The 13,406-nt window shown below is 42.4% G+C and overlaps 1 protein-coding gene across 6 annotated transcripts in view; it reads left to right on the forward strand.

The window, feature by feature from the left end:
- Positions 1-13,406, forward strand: part of Ahcyl2 (adenosylhomocysteinase like 2) — a 185,854-nt gene that overhangs the window by 165,016 nt on the left and 7,432 nt on the right. For all 6 annotated transcript variants that reach the window (XM_004661216.2, XM_012949359.2, XM_045160308.1 and 3 more), the window contains 2 exons: positions 1,539-1,633; positions 12,179-12,277. In XM_004661216.2, coding sequence (XP_004661273.1) covers positions 1,539-1,633; positions 12,179-12,277 — 194 coding nt within the window. The remainder of the gene's footprint in view (positions 1-1,538; positions 1,634-12,178; positions 12,278-13,406) is intronic.

Below are 13,406 nucleotides of genomic sequence, written 5' to 3' on the forward strand. Positions count from 1 at the left end.
CCTCCTGCCCTTTTGTTTGTTTTATTGAGGTAGGGTCTCACTAGCTCAGTAGGCTGACCTGGATGGAATTCACTATGTAGTCTCAGGGTAGCCTTGAACTCACAGCGATCCTCCTACCTCTGCCTCCCGAGTGCTGAGATTAAAGGTGTGCACCACCACACCCGGCTCAGTTTTTAATTTTTGATGTATTGATGGTATTGGTTTTATCTTTGGAAGTTTATGCTTAAAGAGTGTTATCTAAATACCATTGTTCATCCTGAGATCACAAAGATTTTTTTTTTAATTTAAGAGATTAAGAGAAAATTAAGGGTTGTATATGTATAGTTTTTCTCTTACATTTAGGTCTGTCATCCATTTGTATTCATTTTTTTGTTTTGTTTTGTTTTTCAAGGTAGGCTGTTGTTCTAGCCCAGGATGACTGGGACCTTACTATGTAGTCTCAAGGTGGCCTTGAACTCACAGCAGTCCACCTACCTCTGCCTCCTGAGTGCTGGCATTAAAGGCATGTGCCACCATGCCCAGCTTTGGATTTAATTTTTATTTATTTATTTGAAAGCAGAGGTAGAGAGAATAGAGACAGAAAGAGAACATGACAGAGCCTTCAGCTGCTGGAAATGAACTCCACATGCATGTGTCACTTTGTGCATCTGGCTTTTCATGGGTACAGGGGAATCAAACCTGGTTGGTTAGGCTTTGTAGGCAGGCATCTTAAACTGCTGAGTCATCTCTCCAGCCCCTGGATTTAATTTTTATGTAATGTAAGAGGTAGGGGTGAAACTTTAATTCCTTCTCCCTTGAATCTGTTTTTGTTTGTATGGGTTTTGTTTTTTGGGTTTACTGTGGCCCAGGCTGACCTGGAATTCACTATGTAGTCTCAGGCTGGCCTGGAGCTCACAGCAACCCTTCTACCTCTGCCTTCCGAGTGCTGGGATTAAAGGCATTCACCACCATGTCTGGCTTAACTTTTTTTAAAAATTTGCTGATATATATTTATATAGTGGTATATATATGGATATATATATAGATAGATAGATATCCATATATATATAGATAGATAAATATATCCATATATATCTATATCTATCTATATATATATGGATATATATTTGAGAGAGAGAGAGGCAAGGAGAGAGAATGGGCTGGACAGGACCTCTAGCCACTGCAAACAAACTCCAGACACCTGTGCCACTTTGTGCATTTGGCTTAACGTAGGTACTAGGGAATCGAACCTGGGTTGTTTGGCTGTGCAGGCAAACACCTTACCCACTGTGCCATCTCTCCAACCCTCTTTTGTTTTTCTTTTTCTTTTTGTTTTTGTTTGTTTGTTTGTTTTTATATTGTTTGCAATCAGGGTGGGGGAAAGAGAATGAAAATGGGCTCACCAGGGTCTCCTGCCACTGCAAATGAACTCCAGATGTATGTGCCACCCTATGCACCTGGCTTATGTGGGTACTGGGGACTCAAACCCAGGCCATCAGGCTTGAAAGCAAGCTTTTCAATCACTAAGCCATGTCTATCCCGTGTCTTCTGTTTTTAAGGTAACAAGAATGTGGTAACCAGGGAGCACCTGGACCGGATGAAGAATAGCTGCATCGTTTGTAACATGGGCCATTCTAACACGGAGATTGATGTGGTAAGATCATTATTGATCATTACTGGGACCTTTTTATTTATTCATTTTATTTTACTTTTTGTCACTTTTCTTTCCTTTCCAAGTAACAAACTGGAAGAGGAAAGAGCGGGGTCATCAGCTATCCTGAATATGGCTGTCTTAGACAGAGCTGTCCACATCTAGTCACTCACTAGCCCCGTGGCCTGTCTTATTATAGACCTCCAAAGCTTCATCTCAGCTTAATCATTTCAAAGGACTGACACCTTCTCGCACGTCTTTTCTTTGTGTTAAGGACTGAGAGCTGGGTAATCTCAAAGCTAGAAGATATAATAAATGTGAGTCAGAATGGGAGTATTTGGGGTTGATCAGTTTTACATAAAGATGATATAAGTAGGTTCCATGGAAACATTCAAGGAAATGAGACGGATGAGTTTGTTGTCTTAGATTGACTGTTTATCAGATATTGCAATTTCTTTATTTCTCCCCCTCTTTCACTGGGCTGGGTCTCCCCTACACATATTTAACAAACCATAATAATTGGTTCTGTAGGTAGGTGTCCCATTCAGTCCAGGCCCCTGTGTAGTAAATAGCCTGTATTCCTCAAACCTGGAAAATCTATCAGTTTAGTTCACTAATTTGACTATATTAACTGTAAAATTTTCTAATATAACATAGTACTTGGTAATAAGTTATCCAAGTCATAGTTAATAGAAGTGTTATTTATTTCTTTTCAGACTTACCAAAGTATCTCTCAGTATGACTTTGACTCTGGCTTTAAGTTTTTATGGCATTTTTATGGCACAACTGTCTTTGTCTCTGGGTAACTGGCTCAACCATAGCATGCTTTCATCTCCACTGAGGGCTGCTGTGATTGAGCTCCAGCACTGCCAGGTAAGGATCAGTTGACATGTTGAGAGTCTTGTTGGATAATACCTAGTTGATATGCTCTCTCTTTTTAACCCTCTACTCTTTGCTTCACATACATGAAACTCCAGGTTTGATACCCCAATACCACCCACACACAAAAAAATTATAGTGGAGTGAATGAATAAATGGCAAAGCACATTTGTTTGTGTGTGGGGGTGTGTATGCATTCGTTTTGGGTTTTGTTTTTTTTTTTCTTTGGCTGGGGGCTGGGAGGTTCCAAGGTAGGTTTCACTGCAGCTCAGGCTGACCTGGAATTCACTATGCAGTCTCAAGGTGGCCTTGAACTCACGGCGATCCTCCTACCTCTGCCTCCCGAGTGCTGGGATTAAAGACACGCACCACCATGTCCGGCTACAAAGCATATTTCTACCTTGGAATATCTGAGTGCCATAGCTCCATTATTGTCTTGCTACTATAGTTTGCTTATAATGGATCATTTAATTGGTAGTTGGTGCCTATCTTTTTTGTTGTTCTTATTCCCTTTAAGATTCGCTTACTTTCCATAGTGCCCCTTTGCTAAGTGATCAAGGGTAGAGAAAGAGGGAAAGAATTTTCCTCTCTAAATGCTCAAGAGGAAGCCGGGCATGGTGGCACATGCCTTTAATACCAACAATCGGGAGGCAGGGATAGGAGGATCACCTCGAGTTCAAGGCCACCCTGAGACTACATAGTGAATTCCAGGTCAGCCTGGGCTATAGCAAGACCTTGAAAAACCACAAAAACCTCAGAAGGGACTGGGGAGATGACTTAGTGGTTAAAGGTGCTTGCTTGCAAAGTGTGCTGGCCTGGATTCAGTTCCCCAGTACCCATGTAAAGCCAGATGCACAAGTGGTGTTGGTGTCTGAGGCTCATTTGCAGTGACAAAAGGCCCTGGTGTGCCATACTTACACACATACTCTCTCTCATAAATAAATAACATTTTTTTAGGCCAGGTATGGTGGCGCATTCCTTTAATCCCAGCACTCGGGAGGCAGAGGTAGGAGGATCACCTTGAGTTCAAGGCCACCCTGAGACTACATAGTGAATTCCAGGTCAGCCTGGACTAGCGTGAAACCCTACCTGAAAACAAACAAACAAACAAAAAAACACATTTTTTTAAAAGCCTTGAGCTGGGGAGATGGCTCAGTAGTGATTAAGGTACTTGCCTGCAAAGTGTAAGGACCCAAGTTAATTTTGCCAGTACCCACATAAACCAGATGCACAAGGTGGCACATGTGTCTGGAGTTTGCAGTGGCTAGAGGCCCTGGAGCACCCATTTTCTCTCTCAGTTTATTTCTTTCTCCTTCTGTCTCTCAAATCAATAAATATTTTTTTTTAACTTTTAAATGCCTAAAGAGCTGGGCATGGTGGTCCATGTCTTTATTCCCAACACTCGGAAGGTTGAGATAGGAGAATCACTGTGAGTTCCAGGGTTCAAGGCCAGCCCAGCCTACAGAGTGAGTTCCACATTAGCCTGGTTTAAGATGAAAGAAAGAAAAAAAGAAAGGAAGGAAGGAAGGGAGGAAAAAAAAAACTGCCTAGCACTTGGAAGGTAGACAGGTTGGAGGATCACCGTGAGTTCAAAGCCACTCTGAGACTACATAGTGAATTCCAGGTCAGCCTGGGCTAGAGTGAGTCCCTACCTTGAAAACAACAACAACAACTCAAGAACTCTGAAGTAAAGATAAGTTCCAATGCAATCATGTCTTGTTGTGTTCTTATTTCATTTCATTATATGTCCTTGACCACTCCATATGGGAAACTTAGGCATTAAATATACTGACAGTCAGGAAATTTATTCCAAAATTCAGGTGTTTTTATCCAAAGACCTAGTTTTTGTTTTGTTTCATTTTTCATTATCATATGATATCACTCTTGACTTATAGATTAACCTTAACTTCAATTTGTGATGGGTATTTTTCCTTAAAGACAGTCCTGACATAAGTAACTTCAGGATAAACACTAGAAGACCACTTACCTTGAGTCACTTTTTTTTTTTTTTTTTATGATTGCAGTATGCCAGCCACTCTTCTAGATTCTTGGAGTCAGTAAATCAACACAGATTCCTTTCCTTGTGAAGTTTTTATTTTAGTGAGGAGAACTAACCAATCATAATAAATAAGTACAATTCATAGTATATTAGAAAGTTACAAACATCATGGAAGCCAGGCACAGTGATGCAAGCCTTTAATGTCAGCGCTCAAGAAGGCTAATGTAAGCCCGTCGTGGTGTCGCATGCCTTTGATCCCAGCACTTGGAAGGCAGAGGTAGGTGGATTGCTGTGAGTTCAAGGCCACCCTGAGACTACACTATAGTGAATTCCAGATCAGCCTGGATTAGAGTGAGACCCTACCTCAAAAAACAAAGAAGGCTAATGTTGAAGGCCAACCTGGGGGAGCTACAGAGTGAGTTCCAGGTCAGCCTGGGGTAGAGTGAGACTCTACCTCACTCTAGCCCTATAAGCAACAGAAAAACACAACAGAAAAAAAGAAAAGTAGAACATCATAAAAAGAATGCTGTACTAGGTTGTAATTAGACCAGTCAAGCTGTGACTCGCACTCATTAAGGTTGTATTTGAGCAGACTTGAAGGAATTAGCCATGTGGATTTTTAGGTGAGGAGCATTTTAAACAGAGGAAGCAGCCAATGCATGTGCCCAAAGGCCCGAGCGGACCTGATCTACTTGAGGAGCGTGCTTGGTACAGAATGAGCCCGAGGCCAAGGAGAATGGAAGATGAGGTCAGAGGTAAATGGGCCAACTTCATAGGGCCTAACAGTCTATCCTGAGCACTCCTAATTATATTCTGAAAAAAGTAGCCATCGTATAGTTTATAACAATCTGATTTCTTTCTTTTTGGGGATGGGGGATGCTTTCAAAGTAAGGGTCTCACTCTAGCTCAGACTGACCTAGAATTCACTATGTAGTCTCAGGGTGGCCTTGAACTCACAGCAATCCTCCTATGTCTACATCCCAAGTGCTGGGATTAAAGGCATGCACTACCATGCCCAGTTTACATTTAATATATAATAGGGCTAGAGATGTGGTTTAGCAGTTAAGGCGCTTGCCTACAAAGCCTAAGGACCTAGGTTCAATTCCCCAATACCCATGTAAAGCACAAGGTGATGGGTGTGTCTGGAGTTCATTTGCAGTGGCTAGATGCCCTGGCATAGCCATTCTCTCTTTCTGTATCTTTCTCTGTCTCTAATAAATAAATAGGGCTGGAGAGATGGCTTAGCATTTAAGGCGCTTGCCTGTGAAGCCTAAGGACCATATTTGACTCCATATCTCACGGAAGCCAGATGCATAAAGGTGTGGCAAGGTCAGGGTCACACATGCTCACTAGGTGATGCAGGTGTTTAGAGTTCAATTGCAGTGGCTGAATCCCTGGCATGCTAATTCTCTGTGTCCATCCCTCACTCTCTAAAAAATTAAAAATTAAAAAAAAATAAAAATAGCCAGGTGTTGTGGTACACACCTTTAATCCTAGCACTTGGTAAGCAGAGGTAGGAGGGTTGCCCTGAGTTCAAGGTCAGCCTGGGCTAGAATGAGACCCTGCCTCAAAAAAACCCAAAAAATTAAAAGGAAAAGAAAAATAAAAAGCCAGGCATGATGGCATACATCTTTAATCACAGCACTTGGGAGGCAGAGGTAGGAGGATCACTGTGAGTTTGATACCACCCTGAGACTACTTAGTGAATTTCAGGTTAGTCTGAGCTAGAGTGAGACCCTACCTCAGAAAAACGAAAATAAATAAGCAAACAAAAAATAAAAATAATAATAATAAATATTTTTTAATTTTAAAATAAAATATTTAAAAAATTTTTAAATGCTTTTTATTTTATTTATATTTTATTTATTTATTTTTGGTTTTTCTAGGTAGGCTCTCACTCTAGCCAAGGCTGACCTGGAGTTCACTATGTAGTCTCAGGGTGGCCTCAAACTCACAGCAATCCTCCTACCTCTGCCTCCCAAGTGTTGGGATTAAAGGCATGTGCCACCACACACAGCTTTAATTTTTTTGTTTGTTTGTTTGTTTTTCTAGATAGGGTCTCACTAGCTCAGGCTGACCTGGAATTCACTATGTGTTCTCAAACTCACAGTGACCTTCCTACCTCTCCCTCCTGAGTGCTGGGATTAAAGGTGTGTGCCACCCCACCCAGCTTTAAACACTGTTTAAAAAATATTTTATTTATTTGTTTGAGAGAGGGAAAGAGGCAGAGAGAGAGAGAATGGGCCCACCAGGGCTTCCAGCCACTGTAAATGAACTCCAGATGCATGTGCCACTTTGTGCATCTGGCTTACGTGGGTCCTGGGGAATCAAACCAAGGTCCTTTAGTTTTGCAGCGAAGCACCTTAACCACTAAGCCATCTCTCGAGCACTGTTTTAAAAATTTTGAAACCAAAAACAAAGAATGGCAGCCAAAGACCGTGAGGTAGAAACCTGTTTAATGTGTTTGAGGAACAGAAAAGATGTTGAGGTGGCAGAAACAGAATGGGCAAGGTGAAATGAGGATAGAGGCAGCTCAAAGAAGTCATTGGGTAAGCAGAATTTTTGTGCCATAATAGGGACTTTAAATTTAATCTGAGTAAAAAGGAAGCTATTGGGTGGGTTTGAACAAATGGATACCAAAATGTATCTTTCTTGCTTTTTCTTTTTCAAATATTTTATTTTTATTTATTTATTTGAGAGAGAGAGAGATACAGAAATAGGCAGGTAGAAAGAGAGAATGGGCACACCAGGGCCTCCAGTCACTGCAGATAAACTCCAGATGCATGTGCCCCCTGTGCATTTGGCTTACGTGGATCCTGGGGAGTCAAACTTGGGTCACTTGGCTTTGCAGGCAAGTGCCTTAACCACTAAGCCATCTCTCCAGACCCCTGACTTGCTTTTAAAAACTCAGTCATCTGGCTGGCTGGGTGTGGTGGCGCACACCTTTAATCCCAGCACATGTGAGGCAGAGGTAGGAGGATCGCTGTGAGTTTGAGGCCACCCTGAGACTAGTGAATTCCAGGTCAGCCTGGGCTAGAATGAGAGCCTGCCTTGAAAAAACAAACAAAAAAAATGAAGCTGGGCAGAAAAAAAAGTGCTGTTGCTGTGAATATCTAGGAACTTGCTGTTGGCTACTTTCTGGTCATCTCTCGTACATTTTTTGAACTCCTTATCCTCCTGCCTCTTTAGCAATTTTCTACTGGTGTGAGCTGCCATAACCTGCTCTTCTACATATGTCCTTCCTTACATAGAAGCATTTGGCGTTCATTTGCAGTGGCTGGAGGCCCTGGAACACCCTTTCTATCTGTATCTACTTCAGTTTCTGTATCTGCTTCTCTCTTTCTCTGTCTCTCTCTGTCTCTGAAATGAATAAATAAAAATAAAATTAGGGGAAAAAGTTTCTTAGGCTAGAGAGATTGCTCACTGGTTATTGCCAGAAAAGCCTAAGGACCCAGGTTCGATTCCCCAGTACTCATGTAAATCAGATACACAAGGTGGCACATGTGTCTGACATTCGTTTGCAGTGGCTAGAGGCCCTGGCATGCCCATTTTCTCTCTCTCTCTCTCTCTCTCCCTCTCTCCCTCTCTCTTTCTCTCTAATAAATAAAATATTTTAATTTTTAAGAAGCTTTTTTTTCCAGCTAAAGAGTGATTCCTCCTGAGACTAGGACTGGAACCTATTTTTGCTCCCTGAAAAAAAGAAAATGATGTACACTCTTCAGAATCTTATAAGATTAATTTGTGCAGGCATAATATATACACAATGGCATTTACTAGTTTGGAATGGTAATTTTCACAAGCAGCTCTTTTCCTGGTAAATTGCTTAGTAATTGTAAATTCACAGGAAAGCCAATTGGATGTCTTCCCCCGCCTGCATCTCCCCGCCCCCCCCCCCCCCCACCTCCATAAGCAGGGTCTCATTCCAGCCCAGGAACTTGGAACTTACTTTGTTCTGGCTATGGCTGGCCTGGAACTCACAGCAGTCCTCCTACCTCTGCCTCTCAAGGGCTGGGATTAAAGGTATGCTACCAACCCCATTGTTTTTGTTCTGTCTTTGGTATTTCGAGGTAGGCTGTCACTGTAGCTCAGGCTGACCTGGAATTCACACTGTAGTTCCAGGCTGGCTTCAAACTCACAGCAATCCTCCTACCTCTGTCTCGAGTGTTGCCTCAAATGCTGGGATTAAAGGTGTGCCATTACACCCAGCCTGATGGTTGTTTTCCCCCCCCCCCCGCCTCCTTTCCCTTTCTCCTTCCCTCTTTTCTTTCCTTTTCATTTTGTTTCTTTCCTTTTTTTGGAGTGATAGTGCTGGGGACTGAACCCAAGGCTTGTGTATCCTAAGCACAGGTACATGCTACATCACTGATCTATACCCCCGCCCCATTTGGTTGCTTTTTGTTTGTTTGGTGGTGGTTTGTTTGGTTCTAGTGTTTGGCTTTTTTTTTTTTTTTTTTTTTTAATGTAGGGTCTCATTGTAGCCCAGGCTGACCTGGAACTCATTCTGTAGTCCTAGGCTGGTCTTGAACTCAGCAATCCTTTTACTTCTGCCTTCCAAGTACTGGGATTAAAGGTGTCTGCCATCATGCCCAGCTCCCACTTGGTTGTTTTTAAGCGATATTCTTGTGCCAACTGTAGCGTGGGAAACACTTCTTTCAGGGAGTTTGACCTTCATCGTCTTGGAGCTTTCCAGAGAGTGATAGAGATAACCAGATTTCTCTTGAAACTCCCTTTTTTTGTTATTTTTATAATTTTATTTATTTACTTGAGAAAGGGAGGAGAAAAGAGAAAGAGCATGGACACACCAGGACCTCCTGCTGCTGCCAGTGAACTCGAGATGCATGTGCCACCCTGTGCATCTCACTTTATATGGTTTATATGGGTGCTAGGGAATTTGATGCAGGTTGTCAGGCTTGGTAAATAAGGCCCTTAATCATTAAGCCATCTCTCCAGCCCCCAAAACTCCCTTTTTATTTTATTTTTTTTTTGGGGGGTGGGTTTCAAGGTTGGGTCTTAGTCTAGCTCAGGCTGACCTGGAATTTACTATGTAGTCTCTGGGTGACCTCAAACTCACAGCAATCCTACTTCTGTCTCTCAAGTGCTAGGATTAAAGGTGTGCACCACCATGCCCATGCCGGCCTTTTTTTTTTTTTTTTTTTTTTTTTTTTACTGTTTATGAGAGAATGGGTGCACCAGAGCCTCTAGCCACTGCAAATGAATATTTATATATATACACACACACATAACAAATTCAGGGTTAGGCTTGGCTACATAAGACTTTGTCTCAAAAAAAAAGGGCTGGAGAGAAGGCTTAGCTATTAAGGTACTTGCTTATAAAACTTAATGACCCAAGTTCAGTTCCCCAGATCCCATGTAAAGGCAGGTGCACAAAGTGGTGCATGTGTCTAGAGTTCATTTGCAGCAACTGGAGGCCCTGGTGTGCCCTTTCTGTCTCTTCTCTCTACTTGCAAATAATAAAATAAGAAAAATAAATAAAAAGCTTTAAAAATATATAGGTAAATATTTTTTTTTTAAATTTACTTATTTATTTGAGAGTGACAGACACAGAGAGAAAGACAGATAGAGGGAGAGAGAGAATGGGCGCGCCAGGGATTCCAGCCTCTGCAAACGAACTCCAGACACGTGCGCCCCCTTGTGCATCTGGCTAACGTGGGACCTGGGGAACCGAGCCTCGAACCGGGGTCCTTAGGCTTCACAGGCAAGCGCTTAACCGCTAAGCCATCTCTCCAGCCCATAGGTAAATATTTTTAATAGCTACTGCCCAATTGGTCTCAAGAATGATTGAACCAATTTGTGAAGCCTAATGTCTCAAATTTTACATATATTTCCAATGTACCTAATAATGAAGCGGTCCAGACCATAAATACAGTTCACTGAAATGCAATTTTTAATGTTTTTTACATTTTTTTAAGTTTATTTGTTAGAGAGGGAGGGTGAGTGAAAATGGGCTTGCTAGGGCCTGTAGCCACTGCAAACGAACCCTAGACACATGCATCACCATGTGTATCTGACTTACATGGGACCTGGAAAATCAAACCTGCATCCTTAGGCTTCACAGGCAAACACCTTAACCACTAAGCCATCTTCCAGTCCTACAAATTTTTTCTGTTAGATTGGCATTTTCTCAAGGATAGGAACCATAACTTCCAAACATTAACTGAGCATCCCATTTTATGTTTAGGTAGAGCTGGCTGTGATAGCTCATACTTTTAATCCCAGCACTTAGGAGGCAGAGGTAGGAGGATCACTGTGAGTTTCAAGGCCATTCTGAGAATACAGAGTGAGTTCCAGGTCAGCCTGGGCTAGAGTGAGACACTACCTTGGAACCACCCACCCCCCCAAAAAAAAAGTTTAGGTAGAAGTGGAGGAAAATGAAAAGAAGGGATGGAGGGATGGCTTAGCAGTTAAGGCGCTTGCCTGCAAAGTCAAAGAACCCAGGTTCAATTCCCCAGGACCTATGTAAGCCAGATACATAAGGTGATGCATGTTTCTAGAGTTCATTTGCAGTGGCTGGAGGCCCTGGAACAACCATTCTCACTCTATCTATCTATATCTATCTATCTCTCTCTCTTTCATAAATAAAGAAAAATGAAAATATTTTAAAATGAAAAGAAGATAGAAGATGCTGTTTCTAGCCAGAAACTGCTACTCTCTAGTATGGAACCCAGTTTTCTCTGTATATCTGTCCTTACCACAGTGCCTAGACTATGGTATATACTCAGTGACTGATTCTTCCATAACTAAAAATGTTTTTCAATATTTGTGTGTAAGCTAGTATTTGGCAGAACTTTGTTTTGTGCAATGAGTCAATGGGTAGTTGTGAAATATGAATTGCCTTTCTATTTCAGGCATTGCCTGTTGGAAGAAGGAAGTAGTTGTCTTGTCTGTACCTTGACTGTTACTTGGTTGCCACTATTAATAAACTGAACTCTTTTTCTCTTGTTCTGTAAATATACAATGTATAGAAATGGAAAGAGGGTGAGCGTGGAAGCTTTACTATACCATTAGCGTTCCTTTAAAGGCCACCTCACACCTGCACTTAGGTCACAAAGCTTCTGTAACTTTAGGTTAAGCCACCATTGTTGAGAAGGTGGAACCTGGGGCTTTGGGTCATGAGGGCACACCCCTGGGCCCCAGCATGCTGTGTTTGGGACATTCAGCCTTCTCCAGCTAATCCCACTTGATCACTCTGATCGTCCATTTTTGTTTTGTTCTGTTCTGTTTTTTCTGTCGTCTCCGCACTTACATACCAAGTTTGCACTCTGTCCATCTGCACTTGTTTGCATGTTGCTTTGTATTTTCCCCTCACCTATGTATTGTTTTGTGTGCCCAAGCAAAATGCGAGCTTTTTAAAGGCAGAAACCATGCCTTCGGTTTCTTTTGTATTTCCCATAGCACCTTTTACTGTGCTCAGCAGAGAGTGGGCGCACAGTATATGTTGTGGAATGACATCCTGAGGGATCCCTCCCTGGCTGGGCCTCAGATTAAATTCCCTGAAATGGAACAGTCCTAATCAACCCAGGACAGGTATTCTCCGTCTGGCATGCTGCTTGTCCTTTCGACTTGCTATTTGAAATGGCTTCCTTCGGCATCTCCCAGCGCCCCCGTGGGGCCTGCCTTGGCTAACGACACTCCTGCTGTATGTGTTCCAGGCAAGTCTGCGGACACCAGAACTGACCTGGGAGCGAGTGAGATCCCAAGTTGACCATGTGATATGGCCTGATGGCAAAAGGATAGTGCTGCTAGCAGAGGTAAGGCTGAAGGTGACAAAGAGATGACAGCTCCAAGCTTCCCTCCTCCTCATGTTCCCTTATCCTTTCAGCTCCTCTTCAGCACAAGTTGAACTCCTTTACCAATGGATTTTACTTGTAATTGTGAAAGGTCTTCTCATTCAGCAATTAAGAATCTATTTTGGTTCCTCACTTTTCACCAATTATCCTGTCTCTCCATGTCACTCTCCACGTTGAGTCAGATAATGACAATTACTGTGGAAGGAATTAACGGGTAGAACCGCTGCCACTTTGAGTGATGCTTACAAAGACATAATGTCATTTGCGAGATGGTTTAATCAGTAAGCAAACTAGATATCCCTGACTAACTCAGACTGTCTTAGGCAAACTCTGGGAAAGTCATGTCTTTGCTGATGAAACCCCTGTTTTTGTTGTTTGTTTTGTTTTGCTTTTCAAGATAGAGTCTAGCCTAGGCTGACCTGGAATTCACTAGGTTCTCAGGCTGACCTTGAACTCACAGTGATCCTCCTACCTCTACTTCCTTAGTGCTGGGATTAAAGGTGTGCACCACCACGCCTAGCAAAGCCCCTGCTTTTAGTATCCCCCGGACTGAGCTCTGTGCAATAGACATACCACATATTTAGTTAGTGGTTGCTGGATGGGAATTTCCCACCGTGGCTTCTTCTACATCTCCCTCTCTCTAATAACTAAATAAAAATAAATCTTAGTTTTTTTTTTAAATTTACATGAGAGACAGAGAGAAAGTGAGTATGGGTACACCAGGGCCTCCTGCCACTGTAAACTCAACTTCAGACACATGTGCCACTTTGTGCTTCAGATTTTATATGGATACTGGGGACTTGAACCTGGCTGGTCCATCTTTGCAAGAAAGCACATTAACTACTAAGCCATCTCTCCAGCGTATTCTGTTTGTTTGTTTGTTGCTTTGCTTTTCGAGGTAGGGTCTCACTCTAGCCCAGGCTAACCTGGAATTCACTATGTAGTCTCAGGGTGGCTTTGAACTCATGGTGATTCTCCTACCTCTGCCTCCAGAGTGCTGGGATTAAAGGTGTGCACCACCAGGCTGGAGAGATGGCTTAGCGGTTAAGGCGTTTACCTGCAAAGCCAAAGGACCTCAGTTCAATTTGCT

This window comes from Jaculus jaculus, chromosome 10 (assembly GCF_020740685.1).
Source record: "Jaculus jaculus isolate mJacJac1 chromosome 10, mJacJac1.mat.Y.cur, whole genome shotgun sequence".
NCBI classification, from domain to species: Eukaryota; Metazoa; Chordata; class Mammalia; order Rodentia; family Dipodidae; genus Jaculus; species Jaculus jaculus.